We start from the raw sequence: 22,266 nt of genomic DNA on the forward strand, positions 1-22,266 counted from the left end.
CGATCAACGACCCACTGACACCACCGATCAACGACCCACCGATCAACGACCCACTGACACCACCGATCAACGACCCACTGACACCACCGATCAACGACCCACTGACACCACCGATCAACGACCCACTGACACCACCGATCAACGACCCACTGACACCACCGATCAACGACCCACTGACACCACCGATCAACGACCCACTGACACCACCGACCCCACTGACACCACCGATCAACGACCCACGGACACCACCGACCCCACTGACACCACCGATCAACGACCCACTGACACCACCGACCCCACTGACACCACCGATCAACGACCCACGGACACCACCGACCCCACTGACACCACCGATCAACGACCCACTGACACCACCGATCAACGACCCACTGACACCACCGACCCCACTGATCAACGACCCACTGACACCACCGACCCCACTGACACCACCAATCAACGACCCACTGACACCACCGATCAACGACCCACTGACACCACCGATCAACGACCCACTGACACCACCGACCCCACTGACACCACCGATCAACGACCCACTGACACCACCGATCAACGACCCACTGACACCACCGATCAACGACCCACTGACACCACCGATCAACGACCTACAAGTACTTACTGACAGTAAAATGACAACACAAGCTGACAACTCACTTGTTATAGACACTCATGAAACACTAAGGATAAAAAGGCAATGGGCCATTTTCACACACAGGCCAACAATTCAGTGGTGCTTTGAAGGCTCGGGGTATCACGGGAGGCTCACTTTCCCTTAAATCAGTGCTTCCCAACTCTTGATTTCTCCCAACGGCACACATTTTTGTTGTTGCCCCGGACAAATTAAATCAGATGTTTTTGTCAAGGGCTTCATGATTAGTTGACAAGTAAAATCAGGTGTGTTTGTCTGGGGCCACAACACAAATATGTACATTTTGGTGTACTTGAGGACCGGAGTTGGGGAAACTAAATGATTACTTGATACATTCCATTTGTCATGTTACTGTCTAAGACTGTGATCAATCTTGAATTGGATAGAAATGACATTGATAGCATACGACTATCACATAACCTGCTGTTGGTTCAAGCATCTTATGTGGATCATCTTCTGTAATTGTTGAAAGTAAAATAGTATCTCTGTCATTGAGGGAGATTTTGAAGCCCCTTCAAATCTTGGTTGATGAACGGATAGACGTCTGTGTTAAGACTGACAGTGCAACTGCTTCCTAATCAGCACATGTACCAAACAGGAATAAAAGCTATGTGCATACGTAATATTATATATCGAGACATATGCCATATAAGTATAATGACATATATTATTATGCATTTAAAACACTATTTATTCTACCCTCCATTTTTACACTCACTTGTTTAAGATCCATTTGTTATCTTTAAGCGAAGACTATGATGAAGGTTGTGAATTTGTTGTTGTATTGGACACTAAATCCAGTAGCTGGGCCTGTTCATTCACCTATAAGTATATTTGCTCCTGTACTGTAGTAGCCTTCTACAACCACTGCACATGACAAAGTGGAATACTCTGCTGCTGCCATTCTAATATTTTATTTGAACACTGAAATTTAGAATTGTACAGCTTTTGAGGGTTATTTCTTGGTCTTGAAATCATGCATTTAAAAGGGATCTCCGTAGGATGAGTGAGGTTGGAGCCCACACATTCGGCCTTCATGATACTTGCAGTAGCATTGCTTCAGACTCGACTTGTACATTAACTGTGAAATGTATTTGCTTTATGGAGTGGCATTACAGTTTGGGTTAGTTAGGGGAACATGTTGATACATTTTCCCAGGTGCGACAGTATATCATGTTTATGCTCATGTAATGAAGGTCTAATGTCTGGTACTTGAATGCTAAGATGGTAAAGGCTGGGGAATATGTGACAGTGCTGAAATAAATGCATGGCATTAACCCTCCTAATGGGCTCTATGTATTACGTGTTTCTTTGCTAAGTGTCCAATGCTCAGGGAACAAAACGTTAGTGTCTTTACTAGATTCCATTTGCTCTATCAAGAGAAATGTAAACGTGTAAAACTGTAAATAAATGCCAAGAGTACTATATAGACACTAACCATTGTGTCCTAAGCAGCTCACTGAAGTGTTGTTGAGTGGAGTGGCTCATTGAAACCCCTCAGGTGTTCATGTGGCGCCAGTATGCGTGGAAAGGCACAGAGTGATCCACATTATTCCTGGCTTGGTGGTTTTCTAAGAAGTGGTGGGAGTAAAATGGTTACTGCGAGTGGCTACTGCCACCAACACCACTGCACACTATCCCTGGGAGTTTGTCAAGACTGCAAGACTGTTCTTCTGAAAAATAAAGATTGGATCCATCTCTAAATGGAGTTTTAAGCTTGGGTATATTATCTTAGATGAGCGTTTATAACGCTTTCAGAACAGATTAAGTGATGATATTCTGTTTATTGGCCGTTCCGAAGAAACTCAACTAATCTATGTGAGAATGTTGTTCATTGACTACAGCTCACCATAGTGCCTTCCAAGCTCATCACTAAATTAAGGACCCTGGGATTAAATGGCTCCCTCTGCAACTGGATCCTGGACTTCCAGGCGGGCTGCCCCCAAGTGGTAAGGGTAGGCAACACAAACACCACGCTGACCCTCAACACTGGGGCCCCTCAGGGGTGCATGCTTAGTCCCCTCTTGTACCCCCTGTTCACCAACGACTCCATGACTCCAACAACACCGTTAAGTTTGGCGACACAACACAACGGCAGTAGGCCTGACCACCGATGACAATGAGACCTTACAGGGAGAGGGTCAGAGACCCAACAACATCGACAGGGCTGTAGTGGAGCAGGTTGAGAGATTCAAGTTCATCTGTGGCCATATCACTAAGGAATAATCATGCTCCATACAGACCAACACAGTCGTGAAGAGGGCATGACAATGCCTCTTCCCCCTCAGGAGGCTGAAAAGATTCAGCATGGGCCCTCAGATCCTCAAAACGTTGTAAAGCTGCACCATTGAGAGCATCTTGACTGGCATTACCGCTTGGTATGGCAACTTGCATCACTGTGGCCGAGCTCACTGCCATCCAGGACAGGACCTCTATACCAAGCGGTGTCAGAGCAGGGCCATAATAATTGTCAGACTCCAGCCACCCAATTCATACTGTTCTCTCTGCTACCGCACGGCAAGCGGTACCGATGTACCAAGTCTGGAACCAACAGGACCCTGAACAGCTTCTACCCCCAAGCCATAAGACTGCTAAATAGTTAGCCCGGGGAACTATTTTGCACAAACTATTTTTACTCATCACGCTGCTGTTATTGTTTATCTATCCTGTTGGTTAGTCACTTTATCCCTACCTATATGTACATACAGTTGAAGTCAGAAGTTTACCTACACTTAGGTTGGAGTATTAAAACTCATTTTCAACCACTCCACAAATGTCTTGTTAACAAACTATAGTTTTGGCAAGTAGGTTAGGACATCTACTTTGTGCATAACACAAGTATTTTTTCCAACAATTGTTTACAGATTATTTGACTTATAATTCACTGTATCACAATTCAAGTGGGTCAGAGGTTTACATACACTAAGATGACCCTGCCTTTAAATCGCTTGGAAAATTCTAGAAAATTATGTAATGGCTTTAGAAGCTTCTGATAGGCTAATTGACATCATTTGAGTCAATTGGAGGTGTACTTGTGGATGTATTTCAAGGCCTACCTTAAAACTCAGTGCCTCTTTGCATGACATCATGGGAAAATCAAAAGAAATCTGCCAAGACCTCAGAAAAAAATTGTAGACCTCCACAAGTCTGGTTCATCCTTGGGAGCAATTTCCAAACGCATGAAGGTACCACGTTCATCTGTACAAACAATAGTTTGCAAGTATAAACACCATGGGACCACGCAGCCGTCATACCGCTCAGGAAGGAGACGCGTTCTGTCTCCTAGAGATGAACGTACTTGGGTGTGAAAAGTGCAAATCAATCCCAGAACTACAGCAAATGACCTTGTGAAGATGCTGGAGGAAACAGGTACAAAAGTATCTATATCCACAGTAAAACGAGTCCTATATCGACATAACCTGAAAGGCAGCTCAGCAAGGAAGAAGCCACTGCTCCAAAACCTCCATAAAAAAGCCAGACTACAGTTTGCAACTGCACATGGGAACAAAGATTGTACTTTTTGGAGAAATGTCCCCTGGTCTGATGAAACAAAAATTGAACTGTTTGGCCATAATGACCATTGTTATGTTTGGAGAAAAAAGGGGGAGGATTGCAAGCCGAAGAACACCATCCCAACCGTGAAGCACGGGGGGCATCATGTTGTGGGTGTGCTTTGCTGCAGGAGGGACTGGTGCACTTCACAAAATAGATGGCTTCATGAGGCAGGAAGACGTCTGAAGACATCAGTCAGGAAGTTAAAGCTTGGTCGCAAATTGGGTCTTCTAAATGGACAATGACCCCACGCGTACTTCCAAAGTTGTGGCAAAATGACTTAAGGATAACAAAGTCAAGGTATTGGAGTGGCCATCACAAAGCCCTGACCTCAATCCTATGGAAAATTTGTGGGCAGAACTAAAAAAGCGTGTGCAAGCAAGGAGGCCTTGAAACCTGACTCAGTTACACCATCTCTGTCAGGAGGAATGGGCCAAAATTAACCCAACTTCTTGTGGGAAGCTTGTGGAAGGCTACCCGAAATGTTTAATAATATATATAATAATAATATTAAAGGCAATGCTACCAAATACTAATTGAGTGTATGTAAACTTCTGACCCACTGGGAATGTGATGAAAGAAATTAAAGCTGAAATAGAGTGATTTATCTACTATTATTCTTACATTTCACATTCTTAAAATAAGGCTGTGATCCTAACTGACCTAATACAGGGAATTTTTACTAGGATTAAATGTCAGGAATTGTGAAAAACTGAGTTTAAATGTATTTGGCTAAGGTGTATGTAAACTTCAGACTTCAACTGTATCCACCTTAATTACCTCATACCTCTGCACATCGACTTGGTACTGGTACCCTGTGCATATAGCCACGTTATTGTTACTCATTATGCATTCCTCATGTTATTATTTTTCTATTATTTCAAAAAATAGATATCTATATCTTGGCATTGTTGGGAAAGGCTGGTAAGTAAGCATTTCCACAATTTTTTACAAAGTGTGACAAATACAATTTCATTTGAAGTTGAATTTGATTTAGCCTTTGTCTCAAAAATAACTCACAGCACTGCTATTCTTTACAACAGCAATGATCCACTCAGGGACAGCAGGGTCAGGGCCCATTCAAGCGAGAGTGTGTTTATGCAGAGTCTCTTGTGTGACTGAATGAAGGTCAGTGTAAATCAATGTGAAGGGTAACAAACGTCCCACTGAGCTCAGAGGAAGGACTGCTGACTGGCCTGGCCTCTAGGGGCATGCTGTGCCATGTGATTGACAGCCAGGGCACCACAGGGATGCTGGACCATCAACACCATCCTGCTCCCAGCTAGAAAGCAAAGCTCATTATTTGAATAAAAGGCATTCGGGTGAAGGAAGATTGAATTCTAAACATGGGGCCATAATATAATGATTATGTTTTTCGATAGCTTGGTAATAATTAGCCTCCTACTGTCTGTGGGCATCACAACCCAGCAGCCCTTTGAACAGCACTTTGATCTGAGACCTCATTATGAGCCACAGCAAAGGGCACAGGCTCCCTGTGCGGTAGCAAGCAAAACTAGATGTTTGTGAGGATGCCTTATGTATGTGTACCTGACCTATGCATGAGAGAGAGAGAGAGAAAGAGAGTGTGTACGTGTCTATGTCTTGATAAGTGCGTTTATTTATTTCACCTTTATTTAACCAGGTAGGCCAGTTGAGAACAAGTTCTCATTTACAACTGTGACCTGGCCAAGATAAAGCAAAGCAGTGGGACAAAAACAACAACACAGAGTTACACAAACAAAGGTACAGTCAATAACACAAAAGACAAATCTATGTACAGTGTATGAAAATGTAGAAGAGTAGGCAATAGGCCCTAGAGGTGAAAATAAATACAATTTAGCATTAATACTGGAGTGATAGATGTGCAGATGATGATGTGCAAGTAGAGATACTGGGGTGCAAAAGAGCAAGAGGGTGTGCTATTTCCAGATCGGCTATGTACAGGTACAGTGATTGGTAAGCTGCTCAGACAGCTGATGCTTAAAGTTCGAGAGGGAGATATAAGACTCCAGCTCCAGAGATATGTGTAACTATGTATAATGAGTGTGTCTGTTTATGAGTGGATGAGCGTGTGTATCACAGGTGGCTGATGGCACCTTAATTGGGGATGATGGGCTCATAGTAATGACTGGAACGGGAATACTATGGACTGGTATCAAATGCATCTAACATGGTTTCTATGCGCTTGATACCATTCCATTCTCTCCATTTCAGGCATCATTATGAGACATCCTCCCCCCACTAGCCTTCTGTTTGTGTATTATTATGGAGGGAGGCTGGAAAGGGAGTAATTGGTACAGGCATATAGGACATGCAGAAGGTGAGGATAAAACAGGGACAGAATCATCTGCAGTCTCCTCTGTAGCTCTCCTCACACTCAGACGGACTGAAGATAGGGAGCCACCAGACAGTGCAGCCAGGGCCAGCCAGCCACCCAGGGCTATTTCACAAGCTGCTGAGAACTGTAGGGTGTTGGAAAAAACATATGAGAAGTTTCTAAGCAAGTGACCATTCTTGTTTGTTTGACTGTCCGTCATCATGATTGTAAAGTAGACTTGAAAGACCTCCGTGAAAAACACAAGGACTAGTAGTTTGATTTTCAGCACAGTGATTATACATTATGTGACTGTAGATATATACAAGGAAAATGTTTGAAATAATGTCTAAATAATGCTTAAATAATGAGTGTTTAGCTAGGATGGTTATAACTTTTATGTCCTAGAAATCTAGCTTTCCCTGCTGGACTGAGCCTTGATAGCCCATTAAAGGTCGACACTTCCACCAGGTGGTAAGAAAGGGAAACTGCATGCGCTCTCTGACCGTTAAGAAAGAAAAGAGGCGGGGCCCTCTGGAATGATGAGGAAGGTTGTGTTGTCAACAACAGAACGTGGGAAAATTGTCAAATAAAAGACGAGCATTTTAGTGGTGTAAACTGACCTCAATTCTAAGGTATGGTTTTCAATATTCATATTTCCTTCTCAGTTTGTGGTTCTTGTCAACGTTAAATCAGATATAGCGACAGAGCTCGCTAGCTGTTTACTTTAGCTCGCTAGCTAGTAACTATAGCATCCTATGATCCATCGGTTGCAGCAGCTCGAAAAGAGCTTGCGTGCTGTGTAGGAAATCGGGCATCTATTATCTGTTCCGGTAAAACATTTAATATCCGACCATGTGGAAAAGTTTTACCCCAGGGACGCACACACAAATTATTTGACATAGATACTAAACATTGCTTGGTAACGTAAAGCGAACGTTAGCTAATGTTTTTAGCTAGCTACGTTAACACAGCACCCTAACCAGGGATACTAAACTGTCCGGTGTTTCCAGATGTTTAGTATGAAATATAACCAATTAATTACAATACGAGTTAAATCATTTTCCTTCCAAAAAACAAATTGCAATTATGTAGCGTATCTGGGCCCTGTTGCGGATGTATTTTCGTTGTTTAAAATAGTAGAATATAAAGAGTGTTTTAAATAATCTCAAAACAATTTATCCATTCACCTGCAAGTAACGTTAAGCGTTATAAAAAGCGTCATTCCCGTATTGTTTACTGCGTTTCCCGGAATTGGAAGTTGACCCATTGATCAAAAAAACGTCAACCTGTTTTAAAGGTGATCTATGCAGAAACAAACAGGAAACGGCCAAGCGAGGCTCCACTTGATAGAAAAGCTGTCTCCCTCAAGCAGTTGGTGTTTTTTCGCCCACCAAGCAAGGAGTTTTTGTATAGAGATCAATGAGATTGTTGAATTTGATCAACAACAAAAAACAAATGGTTTATTCGTAATTTATATAGGAGTTGTCACCACAAGGCTATGCATAGAATGGGGCTGTTTGGGGGGGGGGGGTCGCTCTGCCATTTCCTGTTGCTAAATTTCTAATAATTTGCCTGATTTTGGTGTATGTGACAAAACAAGCATAGAGAATGTAGAGAATCATTGTACCATCTAAACTACTGTGAAATATATTTTCAATAACTGAAAATATAGTATTTAGAACGTGAAGCATAGACATAGGACGTATCTACCACTTCTTAGAAAGTGAATTTGGTAGGGTTGCCTAAAAAGTTAGATATTGCAGCTTAAAGTAACTGTCCAGTGAAAACATTGTAACACTACAAAATGTGGAAAAAGTCAAGGGGTGTGAATATTTTTTTGAAGGCACTGTAGCAAGCTATCATTATGGATTAAATCAATTTTAATTCAATCATCTTTGATAGCACCCCTTTTTATTTGAACGAAACCTTTCCAATATTAGAAATGCTCAGAAAGCTATTTTTTAGGGGGACCTGAATGCCAAAACGTTCAAGGGATAAAGCTGCCCAGTTGACCTATTTTGCATACCCCACCATACATACATACATACATACATACATACATACATACATACATACATACATGTCTTAAATCACTGCAAAAATCACATTTGAGATTTATGTAATTTAAAAGCTTACAAACGGGCTTGTAAAACTATTTAATATATATGTGTGTGTGTATATATTAGAGGTCGACCGATTAATCGGAATGGCCGATTTAATTAGGGCCGATTTCAACAATCGAAAATCAACAATCATAACAATCGGAAATCGGTATTTTGGGGCGCCGATTTAACAAAAATCGATATATATTTGTATATTTTATATATACACCTTTATTTAACTAGGCAAGTCAGTTAAGAACACATTCTTATTTTCAATGACGGCCTAGGAATGGTGGGTTAACTGCCTTGTTCAGGGGCAGAATGACAGATTTTCACCTTGTCAGCTCGGAGGATTCAATCTTGCAACCTTACAGTTAACTAGTCCAACGCTCTAACCACCCGCCTCTCATTGCACTCCACGAGGAGCCTGCCTGTTACGCGAATGCAGTAGAATTCAAGGTAAGTTGCTAGCTAGCATTAAACTTATCTTATAAAAAACAATCAATCATAATCACTAGTTATAACTACACATGGTTGATGATATTACTTGTTTATCTAGCGTGTCCTGCGTTGCATATAATCGATGCAACGCTGGGGGATGATTTAACAAAAGCACATCTGGGGAAAAAAAACAATTGTTGGATGACTGTACCTAACCATAAACACCAATGTCTTTCTTAAAATCAATACACAGAAGTATATATTTTTAGACCTGCATATTTAGCTAAAACAAATCCAGGTTTGCAGGCAATATTAACCAGGTGAAATTGTGTCATTTCTCTTGCGTTCATTGCACGCAGAGTCAGGGTATATGCAACAGTTTGGGCAGCCTGGCTCATTGCAAACTAATTTGCCAAAATTTTACATAATTATGACATAACGTTGAAGGTTGTGCATTGTAACAAGAATATTTAGACTTAGGAATGCCACCTGTATTTCTCGAAAATAATAAACGTGTTTTCGAAATTATAGTTTCCGGATTCGACCATATTAATGACCGAAGGCTCATATTTCTGTGTGTTATGTTATAATTAAGTCTATGATTTGATAGAGCAGTCTGATTGAGCGATGGTAGGCAGCAGCAGGCTCGTAAGCATTCATTCAAACAGCACTTTTGTGCATTTTGCCAGCACCTCTTTGCAAGCACAGCGCTGTTTCTGACTTCAAGCCTATCAGCCTAATGGCTGGTGTAGCCGATGTGAAATGGCTAGCTAGTTAGCTGGGTGTGCGCTAATAGCGTTTCAAACGCTTTTTTAAATGGCACATATTGCACTTTTACTTCTCCAACACTTTGTTTTTGCATTATTTAAAACAAATTTAACAGGTTTCATTATTTATTTGAGGCTAAATCTATTTTTCTTGGTATTATATTAAGTTAAAATAAGTGTTCATTCAGTATTGTTGTAATTGCAATTATTACAACTTTAAAAAACGGACGATTAAATCGGTGTCAGCTTTTTTTTGGTCCCCAATAATCGGTATCGGTGTTGAAAAATCATAATCGGTCGACCTCTAATAGACAGTGGGGCAAAAAAGTATTTAGTCAGCCACCAATTGTGCAAGTTCTCCCACTTAAAAAGATGAGAGAGGCCTGTAATTTTCATCATAGGTACACTTCAACTATGACAGACAAAGTGAGAAAAAAAAATCCAGAAAATCACATTGTAGGATTTTTAATGAATTTATTTGCAAATTATGGTGGAAAATAAGTATTTGGTCAATAACAAAAGTTTCTCAATACTTTGTTATATACCCTTTGTTGGCAATGACAGAGGTCAAATGTTTTCTGTAAGTCTTCACAAGGTTTTCACACACTGATGCTGGTATTTTGTCCCATTCCTCCATGCAGATCTCCTCTAGAGCAGTGATGTTTTGGGGCTGTTGCTGGGCAACACAGACTTTCAACTCCCTCCAAATATTTAGCCTTTGTTCTTGTGGAATTCCTTTTGAGGTTGTGGAGTTACATGTTTTCCTGAAGAACTTCACTTTTTACTTCATTAAATACACCGTCTCAAGTACTGCTGTGTCTGCCTCATCTTCTGGGTTCTGCCGACTATTCGTGGCTTAGTTGGTTTAGTGACTGTTTCTCACTCCTGAGACCCGGGTTCGTAACCGGGTCCTGACAATAATGACAAAGCAAAAACAGGTTTTTAGAAATGTTTGCAATTTTATTAAATGTAAAAAAACAGATACCTTGTTTACATAAGTATTCAGACCCTTTGCTATGAGACTTGAAATTGAGCTCAGGTCCATCCCGTTTCCATTGATCATCCTTGAGATGTTTCTACAATTTGATTGAATTCCACCTGTGGTAAAATTCAATTAATTGGACATGATTTGGAAAGGTACACACCTGTCTATATAAGGTCCCACAATTGACAGTGCATGTCAGAGCAAAAACCAAGCCATGAGGTCGAAGTAATTGTCCGTAAAGCTCAGAGACAGGATTGTGCCGAGTCACATATATTTGGGGAAGGGTACCATCATTATTAAATGGAAGAAGTTTGGAACCACCAAGACACTTCCTAGAGCTGGCCGCTTGGCCAAACAGCAATCGGGGGAGAAAGGCCTTGGTCATGAAGGTGACCAAGAACCCAATGGTCACTCTGACATTGAATCATAGAAATATAGATCATTTAAGTTGACATTCGCCGGCACCTTTATCTCCTGAATGTTTTGGCATTCATGTCCAAAAATAATCTTTCTGACCACTTCTTCCATGGGAAAACATGTATGCATTTACCCTACGCATAGTCTTTGGATGTGCCCACGCTCTCTGTCCATGATGTCCCTTATTGATTTTAGTTTATTTTACTGTTCCATTAGTTTAAGCATATTTTCCAACCTTTGTCCACAGTGATTTTGGCTTATTGACACAGAGGGGACGATGGGGAACACTAACACCGGTATGGGTACGGGACACAGGCGGGACAGCCGTGTCAAGGAGGGCGACAGGCCTAAAATCCTCATGGACAGTCCAGAGGATGCTGATATGTTCCATGGAGAGGACATCAAGGTCAGTTTTACAGGAGAGAACCTCTGTAATTATGTAGGGTGTCCAACCACTCTGCCCCAGAGAAAACGTGCTTTGGTGATAAAATGTAACTTCCTTATGTTTATAAAATACATTTTTACCAAGACTAATATGATTATTCATGTTCTGAATTGTTCGAGTAGGGTCGTTCTCTATCATATCATTAACATTCTATCCAAAAATACAGATTTCATAACCTAATACATCCGATAATAAGCACCGAGCTCTGTTGACAGTGGTGCAGGTTTCTCGTAATAACTGTTGAGGATTTTACATTTTGTGGTCATCAACTTCAAAGTTATTTCAGTGGGTCTTAAAAAGCTAATTGAGCATGACATGAGCTGAATTAAATGTAAAGGGCTTTGAAAATAAAAAGCTGGGTATGAGCTCAGTGCTCTGTTGACATTTCACAGAGATACGGTTGTTTTTGTGAGAAATATTCTAAAAAGAACGTGCATCTTAAAATAAAATACTACATATCATGTATGTACCTCTATTGTTTTGTGTCCTGTGGATTGTCAGGTAGACAGTAGCCTTAATTCTTGCACAAAATCCCGCCTAGCTGACTTGATGCCATTTTTCCAGATTTATTACCACTTGTTTTCTCTGTCTTCCATTTAGTCACCCTGTAGGATGCCAAACTAATTCTGTCTAATTCTGTCTGTCCTTCAAGTAAAAACTTAAATAACTTTTGAATGGATTATGATTGAGACATTAGTTTTGGACCATTGGTTTTCTTAGAGGATTGTCTACAGTATTAACGTAGTATTTTATTTATCCCTTGGTCAAAACACACACAGAGAGACTCATCGCTCCCTCTTCCCTTGTCTCCTAGGCTCCACTAGAGAAAGAGGAGTACCTTGCATGGCGGCAGGACCTGGAGGCTGATAAAGGGCCCACACTGGACCGCCCCACTGTGTTCCGCTGGACTGGAAGCGGAAAGGAGGTCTTTCTGTCCGGTTCCTTCAACAACTGGTCCAACAAGATTCCCCTAACCAGGAGGTGGGTTAGCAGCCATGAGAAGGGCATCATACTTATAACATTATCGTTGACCTGCCTTTGGTGCAATTCACACAGTGTTGTGAGTGAGTATACACTGAATGTACAAAACATTAGGAACACCTGCTCTTTCCATGACATCGACTGACCAGGTGAAAGCTATGATCCCTTATTGATGTCACCTGTAAAATCCACTTCAATCACTGTAGATGAAGACCGGTTATAGAAGGGTTTTTAAGGCTTGAGACAATTGAGACATGGATTGTGTATGTGTGCCATTCAGAGGGGGAATGGGCATGACAAAAGATTTAAGTGCCTTTGAACAGGGTATGTTAGTAGGTGCAAGGCGCACTGGTTTTATTCGGTCAAGAACTGGAACACTGCTGGGTTTTTCATGCTCAACAGTTTCCTGTGTTTATCAAGAATGGTCCACCACCCAAAGGACATCCAGTCAACTTGACAGAACTGTGGGATGCATTGGAGTCAACATGGGCCAGTATCCCTGTGGAACACTTTCGACACCTTGTAAAATGGGGTGTAACTCAATATTAGGAAGGTGTTCTTAATGTTTTATACACTCAGTGTATACTGTATGTATGCCCTTACTGTTTATTTTAATTTTATTTTAGGGGGGTAGATCACCTTTAAAATTACAGATAGATTGTGGTCGGGTGATTGTGGAGGCCAGTTCATCGTATGCAGCACTCCATCACTCTCCTTCTTGGTCAAATAGCTCTTACACAGCCTGGAGGTGTGCTGGAATATTGTCCTGTTGAAAAACGAAAGATAGTCCCACTAAGCGCAAACCAGATGGTATGGTGTATCGCTGCAGAATTATGTGGTAGCCATGCTGGTTAAGTGTGCCTTGAATTCTAAATAAATCATGACAGTGTCACCAGCAAAGCACCCCCACACCATCACACCTCCTCCATGCTTCACGGTGGGAACCACACATGCAGAGATCATCCATTCACCTACCGTAATTGCTGGACTATTAAGCGCACCTGAATATAAACCGCACCCACTGAATTATAAAAAAATATGTATTTTGTACATAAACAAGCTGCACATGTCTATAAGCCACAGGTGCCTACCGGTACATTGAAACAAATTAACTTTACACAGCCTTTAAACGAAACACGGCTTGTAACAAAAATAAATAGGCTTTAACGAAACACGGCTTGTAACAAAAATTAAAACAGTAGCCTACCAAGAAAGTCATTGGTCACTATCTTCCTCCTCCTGTGCACTGAAACCACTGAAGTCATCTCCTTCGGTGTCAGAGTTGAATAGCCTCAGAAGTGCTTCATCCGATGTTGGATCGTTTTCATTGTCGCTCTCGTCACTTTCATCCGGAGGCAAATACCCCGCTGAGCTCATGCTGCCCCTTCAACAGCAGTCCAGCCTTTCGAAACCCGTTGATGATAGTGGATTTTTTGACAATGCTCCACGCTGTCAGGACCCACTGGCAGACTTAATCATAATGCTCTTCGCCTACGGCCCGTTTTAGTGAAGGATTTCTCCCCACTTGTCATCCAAGCCTCCCACTGAATAAGGAGCGCCACCTTAAATGCACGATTTACACTGATGGCTGCAAATACTTTGGGCCATCTGCTTTTCTTCCTTCTGAAAGCTTTTGTTGTCTTTCTGCACTGAGTCAGTTCCTCACGCTGCTGTTTCCAACGTCTTATCATCGGCCTGCTCGCCTCCCTACCACTGAGGAAGTACAGTTCCCGCTCAGCCCAGTCAAAACTGTTCGCTGCTCTGGCCCCCCAATGGTGGAACAAACTCCCTCACGACGCCAGGACAGCGGAGTCAATCACCACCTTCCGGAGACACCTGAAACCCCACCTCTTTAAGGAATACCTAGGATAGGATAAAGTAATCCTTCTCACCCCCCCCCCCTTAAAAGATTTAGATGCACTATTGTAAAGTGGCTGTTCCACTGGATGTCATAAGGTGAATGCACCAATTTGTAAGTCGCTCTGGATAAGAGCGTCTGCTAAATGACTTAAATGTAATGTTAAATTACTCATTAAGACCAAGCTCCCATGCAGCAGCTCTATTTCCTTTTCCAACAGCCAGATTTATCGCCTTCAACTTGAAAGCTGCATCATATGCATTTCTCTGTGTCTTTGCCATGATGAGGGTGACAAAATTACTACCGTAATCAGAATGATGGGAAGTTTGAGCGCGCTCGATTTACGTCACTTTGTGACGGTGCTCAGTTTTTTGGCGGCATGAATCTTGTGAAAGCGGGAAAAATCCATAAATTAGCCGCGTCATTGTATAAACCGCGAGGTTCAAAGTGTGGGAGTAAAGTAGCGGCTTATAGTCCGGAAATTACGGTACTCTGCGACTCATAAAGAGACAGCGGTTGGAACCAGAAATCTCAAATCAGACCAAAGGACAGATTTCCACCGGTCTAATGTCCATTGCTCGTATTTCTTGGCCCAAGAAATTATCTTCTTATTGGTGTCCTTTTAATAGTGGTTTCTTAGCAGTGTCGTGTCTTTACTATCATTAAATGAAGACTTTAAGTTTTTATTAAAGATTCCCTGTAATTATTATTACGCGATTAAACTGATTAATCATGTAACTGTAATTATCAAGGAAGTCGGGGCACCAAGGAAAATATTCAGATTACAAAGTTATAATTTTCCTAATATAACTTTTTAGATATTTTAATATCTGATCAATAGTCTTCTGATTAATTAATTATTTATTTTACCTCACGTTAGTCTCATTCCAAACGTCGGAATTTGTTGGTTATCTGCACGAACCCAGTCTTCACTATGAGTCATCCATACATCAATTGTCTTAAATCATTTATTTATTAACTAACTAAACAATCACAGAAATGCATAAACAAACAAACAAAGTAAATATGGTTACAAGAAATGATAGGGGAATGTACGAAAGGGAAGTGGGGGTCGACTGAGAAGACAACACACAGTTGATCATTGAAATGCTAATCCTTTGCACATGAACGCTCACTCATTCGGGAACAATTGCAATCAATATATATATTTACGCTCAGGGTGTCGTCGGGATCTCTGCTGAAAAGTTCGTTTCTGTTGGAGAGTTTCCGTCCTCTCTCGCTCTCTCTCTCTCTCTGTGTGTCTTGGTTAGAGGGGATAGTTCAGAGTGACATTCACTCATATTATTGTAGAATGGATGTTTTGGCGGTTGTCGTTCTTCGCGTTCAATGATACCAAATTCCTAGATGTAAACCTCATATCTGAGGCTATTATATAAACAGCATTATGGTAATGTGGCCGCACCGTCTCTCATGAGTTTTTCAAACTTGTAACAAACGGACCAGTTCGTAGCTGGATTCTTCACCAATCTTTTATACCTTCTCCGGAACATAAATGTTGTTTGGACCTCAAGTTCTGTGAGGTGGAAGCAATTCCTTTGTTCTCTATAAAACTTCACTCTGTCTCTATACTGTGTGGCCATGCGGCAGGATCTTCCTGGAATTTACGACCTCTGACCACAGCAGCCTAGTTGTAGGAGGCAGGGAGAGGGGGATGGGGCTTGCTGTACCCAAAGAGGGCAACATCATGACAGCAGCAATTAGACCATGAAGGCCTGATTCACGTTGTCTCCTCTGAACAGTTGATATTGAGATGTGTCTGTTACTTGAACTCTGTGAAGCATTTATTACCTCTGCGGCAGAGGTAACTCTGGGTCTCCCATTCCTGTGGTAGTCCTCATGAGAGCCAGTTTCATTATAGCGCTTGATGGTTTTTGCGACTCAACCTGCAGGAACTTTAAAAGTTCTTTGAATTTTCCAGATTGAATGACCATGTCTAAAAGTAATGATGGACTGTTGTTTCTCTTTACTCATTTGAGCTGTTCTTTCCATAATATGGACTTGCTCTTTTACCAAATAGGGCTATCTTCTGTATACCACCCCTAACCTGTCACAACACAACTGATTGGTGCAAATATTTCACAAATTAACTTTAACAAGGCACACCTGTTAATTGAAATGCATTTCAGGTGACCACCTGAAATGGTTGAGAGAATGCCAAGAGTGTGCAAAGCGGTCATCAAGGCAAAGGGTGGCTACTTTTTAAGAATCGGTTTCAGAGAAAGGCCCCAAAAAATTGCCAGACTCCAGCCACCCTAGTCATAGACTGTTCTCTCTGCTACCGCACGGCAAGTGGTACTGGACCGCCAAGTCTTGGTCCAAAGGACTTCTTAACAGCTCCTACCCCCAAGCCATATGACTCCTGAACTCCACCCACACCCCCATTGTTATGCTGCTGCTACTCTCTGTTTATTATCCATGCATATTCACTTTACCTCTACCTAAATGTATATATTACCTCAACTACCTGGACTAACCGTTGCCCCTCACATTGACTCGGTACCGATACCCCCTGTATGTAGACTCGCTGCTGTTATCTTATTGTTGGTCCTTAATTATATTATTTTTCTCATGTATTTTATACATTTACTTCAGTTTATTTCAGTAAATACTTTAACATTTTTTTCCTTAACTGCATTTTTGGTTAAGGGCTTGTAAGTAAGCATTTCACTGTAAGGTGTAATGTTACAAATACAATTTGATTTGAATTCTTCAGCCATACCTGAGACCAAAAACAAGCTACATATGGACAGTACCAAAACATATGATCTGATGGCACTCCAATTTGCTTACCGCCCAAATAGGTCCACAGACGATGCAATCTCAACCACACTGCACACTGCCCTAACCCATCTGGACAAGAGGAATACCTATGTGAGAATGCTGTTCATCGACTACAGCTCGGCATTCAACACCATAGTACCCTCTCGACCCCGCCCTGTGCAACTGGGTACTGGACTTCCTGACGGGCCGCCCCCAGGTGGTGAGGGTAGGCAACAACATCTCCACCCCGCTGATCCTCAACATTGGGGCCCCACAAAGGTGCGTTCTGAGCCCTCCTGTACTCCCTGTTCACCCACGACTGCGTGGCCACGCAGGCTTCCAACTCAATCATCAAGTTTGCGGACGACAAAACAACCTCAGGAGGCTGAAGAAATTCGTCTTGTCACCAAAAGCACTCACAAACTTCTACAGATGCACAATTGAGAGCATCCTGGCGGGCTGTATCACCGCCTGGTACGGCAACTGCTCCGCCCACAACCGTAAGGCTCTCCAGAGGGTAGTGAGGTCTGCACAACGCATCTCCGGGGCCAAACTACCTGCCCTCCAGGACACCTACACCACCCGATGTTACAGGAAGGCCATAAAGATCATCAAGGACAACAACCACCCGAGCCACTGCCTGTTCACCCCGCTATCATCCAGAAGGCGAGGTCAGTACAGGTGCATCAAAGCTGGGATCGAGAGACTGAAAAACAGCTTCTATCTCAAGGCCATCAGACTGTTAAACAGCCACCACTAACATTGAGTGGCTGCTGCCAACACACTGACACTGACACTGATTCAACTCCAGCCACTTTAATAATGGGAATTGATGGGAAATGATGTAAAATATATCACTAGCCACTTTAAACAATGCTACCTTATATAATGTTACATACCCTACATTATTCATCTCATATGCATACGTATATACTGTACTCTATATCATCTACTGCATCCTTATGTAATACATGTATCACTAGCCACTTTAACTATGCCACTTTAACTATGCTACTTTGTTTACATACTCATCTCATATGTATATACTGTACTCGATACCATCTACTGTATCTTGCCTATGCTGCTCTGTACCATCACTCATTCATATATCTTTATGTACATATTTTTTATCCCCTTACACTGTGTATAAGACAGTAGTTTTGGAATTGTTAGTTAGATTACTTGTTGGTTATTACTGCATTGTCGGAACTAGAAGCACAAGCATTTCGCTACACTCGCATTAACATCTGCTAACCATGTGTATGTGACAAATAACATTTGATTTGATGATTCTGTCTATTCGCGGCAAAATCTTCAGAGCTGGGATGGTTGTATCCCCCATATATGTAACATTATATATGTTGCAAGAGTTTTGTCAAATCATTTAAATTGAATAACTCTTAGGTTTTGAATCCGGCATCCTTTTGTGTATCAGTTCATGAACTATGTGCCATGGAATCAGTGCGTCAAATCTCTTCCTAACTATTTTGCCATCTATACAACACAGCTGTCAATTCTTTGGTCCTTTAATGAAACTGGTATACATTTTATTTATCACAGTTTTCTTTAACCTATTATGGTTTTAATTCAGGGCCGACAAACAAGTTCCTTACTTTCTCCCCCTTTCACTTTCCTCCTCCATTTTTGTGGTAATGCTGCAATCAGTTGGTTGTAATTTTGGACAGAGCAGACGTTTCCATTTTAAAAAATTATGAATTAATATATTTGAGTTTAACTATAATATTTGTTGTAGTATTTGTTCTGTCTTTTCTGGCGGATTAAACTGAAATTGCAACCAACCTTCTATGGCTTGTTCTAAAAATAGTGATATTTTGGAAATGATTTCATTTTCAAACAAGTGAGAGGTTGTAATCTGAATCAAGGGAAAAAGGCCACTCTTGAACACTGGCTGAGCCATTCTTACCTATCTGATAGAGAACCAGCTTTTGTATGAATGAAGACCTTTAGTGAGAGGTATAATGCTTGACTATTTAATCATTTCTGCTCCCGAATTCATAACGCTTAATATTAGTTTGTTCTCTATTTCAGTCAGAACAACTTTGTGGCAATTGTGGATCTGCCTGAAGGGGAGCATCAGTATAAGTTCTATGTGGACGGCACGTGGACCCACGACCCAGCTGAGGTGAGCAGCGTGTTTTGGGGACCAGAACGACCTCTGTTTTACATGTTGTAATGGCTTTATAGGAACAACTGTCTCCTCAGCTATTTACACAGGCATATGGGAGTGAATGACTGGAACAGATTTGATGTTTATGAGTTCTCTGTTTGATTGCTGGTTTTGTGGTCCTCCAGCCTGTTGTAACCAACCAGCTAGGCACAGTCAACAATATCATCCAAGTGAAGAAGACTGACTTTGAGGTGTTTGATGCACTTATGGTGGACTCACAGAAATGCTCGGATATGTCAGGTCAGTGTCAAGGTCAGTATCCATAACGTGTTCATCCATTCAAGTTATGCTACTGTATTGGAAAATGTCTCCATGGTGTTAGAAAGTTAGATTTCAACTTGCAATAGCAAAATATTAACTAGACAAATCTTGGTGTTCACTCTCCCATTGTATTTATTAACTTGCCCCTCCTCCCATCTGTTTGTGAGTTAGACCTGTCTAGCTCTCCTCCCGGACCGTACCATCAGGACCCTTACATACCCAAGCAGGAAGAAAAGTTCAAGTCTCCGCCCATTCTCCCACCTCACTTGCTACAGGTCATCCTAAACAAGGACACAGGAATCTCTGTGAGTACAAGACGCTAACAACTGAATCTAAACCCTCATGGGAATATCAATGATGAAGACATGAGAGCTATTCATGTAATTGACAGTAATGTGTATGCACTGGAGTAAGATGTCTTCTCTCTCCCTCTTCAGTGTGACCCTGCATTGCTCCCAGAACCCAATCATGTCATGCTCAATCACCTCTACGCCTTGTCCATCAAGGTAAGACCACAGGGAGATCAGAAAGATTAAATCAAAGCCATGGAGCCTTAGTAGATTGATTCAACGTCTGCAAGAGGTAACAGAAGGACTCCCAGAAGAGTTGCTTTTGGAGAGGTGAAGGTAAATGTCAAGTATGTGCTAATGGAGTTGTATATTTCTCTCTCTCTCCTCTTAGGATGGTGTGATGGTGCTTAGTGCGACTCATCGCTACAAGAAGAAGTATGTCACCAGCCTGCTGTATAAGCCGATCTGACCAGAGGTCTATGGCATCTCTGCCTTTGCACCACAGACACCACAGCTTCTCACAGCACAGCCTCCAGCATTACACTTGTACATATCTCAGTTTAGAATTATTTCTATCACCCCAATCTTCCTCAGTCTGCCTTTCCTCTTGTTCAATGACTGCCATCCCATTTGCTAATCACCAACCTTGCTTTGTTATAGACATAGAGGAGTACTAGGTAGCAGAATAGTTACGCATAGGAAGGATAGAGACGTTTTAGGGGTGGTGGTGAATTCTGACTGATAATACGTAAGGGTTGTGTTGTGACCTGTGCTTGATGACAGGAGGTCCCTTTATCAGACAAGAACAGGAAATAGTATAACAGGAAGTAGTAGGTAAGATGCAGTATCATGGAAAACCATACAGTGTTTGATTTTGGACAGATGCCCCAGTGTTCTGTACAGTAGTAATAATCATGGATTTTGCCAGTGGAGTTTTTTTCCTGCCTTTTTATTGTGATTTTCTCTTCAGCCTCTGTTACTTGCCATTTGGCCAGTGTGCCTGGCCTTTGTATCATTATGCTTCACCAGCTATATCCGTTTGCGTATCAGTGCACATGTTTTATTTAAATAGTAGTAAGTTAAGTAATCATTAGATAGTGCTGTGTATATTTTCTAAATGACTATATATGGTCTAAAACACCTCCCTTACATGTGAATCCAAGGGACCAACTCAGTGCGGTGACAGACAAGCAGAGTTGGAGATGGATTAATGAGGCTTGAAGCTCCTTTGACATCCTTGTTAATGTAACCCCCTTGGACCATGTTGTGTACATTTTTCTTCTTTGTTTCCAGATTTCTATCCCAATAAAGATAATTGATTTTATAGCATTCTTATTGTGTGGTATCTCTGAAATAAAGGGTCTACCAGTATGTATAGGAATACAACTCTTGTAGATGGGCGTAGCCCCTTGACTATCAATTTGAGTGTCACATATGGGAGATCTAATCTAAATGTATTCCTCCCCTTTGTTTGATCTGATTTCCACAGTATTCGTTAAAACCAAAATATTGTGAATCTATTGAAGTGTTATACTAGTATCTTTCATGTTCAAGTAATAGGTAACATGTTGTTGAGGCATGGCCCTATTAATCCCAGGGGAAGGAGCCAGATGGCATTCTAAAAGTGTGAAGATAGCAATATGTCAGTGGGGATAAATGATCTTCCCCAATGCAATATGAACATTTGTTTCCTGGACATGTTTTGGGGTGAAAAGGGTGGCCTAGTGGTTAGAGCGTTGGACTAGTAACCGGAAGGTTGCAAGTTCAAATCCCCGAGCTGACAAGGTACAAATCTGTCGTTCTCCCCCTGAACAGGCAGTTATCCCACTGTTCCTAGGCCGTCATTGAAATAAGAATTTGTTCTTAACTGACTTGCCTAGTAAAATAAAGGTAAAATATAAAACAAATTGCAGGAGTACACACAGCCCTAATTTCTAGACACATATTTCTCACCATGTCTTTCCCCATACAACCACAACATATCTGTTTAATCTAGATGAGTATAAATGTGTGATGTATTGTTGCATAAACTTAAAAAAAAAAACAGCATTTGGACAACTAGTAATGTGACTCTTTTTGGTTTGCCCTGAGCTCAATTGCATTGAAATTTGTCATATGTTTCCAAAACACCCAATTGGTGGAAATTCAACAGTGTTACCTTGTCTTCTTATCTAGTAGTGTGTCTGTTCGAGGTGTCATGCCATGTTATCTCAA

At 41.5% G+C, this 22,266-nt stretch overlaps 1 protein-coding gene across 2 annotated transcripts; it reads left to right on the forward strand.

Moving 5' to 3' along the window:
* Nucleotides 1–7,035: 7,035 nt before the first annotated feature.
* prkab1a (protein kinase, AMP-activated, beta 1 non-catalytic subunit, a) lies at nucleotides 7,036–21,376 on the forward strand. Of its 2 annotated transcripts, none has more exons than XM_046370025.1 (8): nucleotides 7,036–7,168; nucleotides 11,496–11,654; nucleotides 12,508–12,674; nucleotides 19,363–19,456; nucleotides 19,627–19,753; nucleotides 19,934–20,067; nucleotides 20,200–20,268; nucleotides 20,444–21,376. In XM_046370025.1, the coding sequence occupies exons 2-8, from the start codon at nucleotides 11,526–11,528 to the stop codon at nucleotides 20,519–20,521; spliced, it is 798 nt and encodes a 265-aa protein (XP_046225981.1). In that variant the 5' UTR covers nucleotides 7,036–7,168; nucleotides 11,496–11,525; the 3' UTR covers nucleotides 20,522–21,376. The 2 variants fall into 2 exon arrangements, with proteins under 2 accessions (XP_046225981.1, XP_046225982.1); XM_046370026.1 differs by having other exon boundaries at nucleotides 19,627–19,741.
* Nucleotides 21,377–22,266: the final 890 nt, after the last annotated feature.

Source organism: Oncorhynchus gorbuscha, linkage group LG11, assembly GCF_021184085.1.
Source record: "Oncorhynchus gorbuscha isolate QuinsamMale2020 ecotype Even-year linkage group LG11, OgorEven_v1.0, whole genome shotgun sequence".
Taxonomy (NCBI): Eukaryota; Metazoa; Chordata; class Actinopteri; order Salmoniformes; family Salmonidae; genus Oncorhynchus; species Oncorhynchus gorbuscha.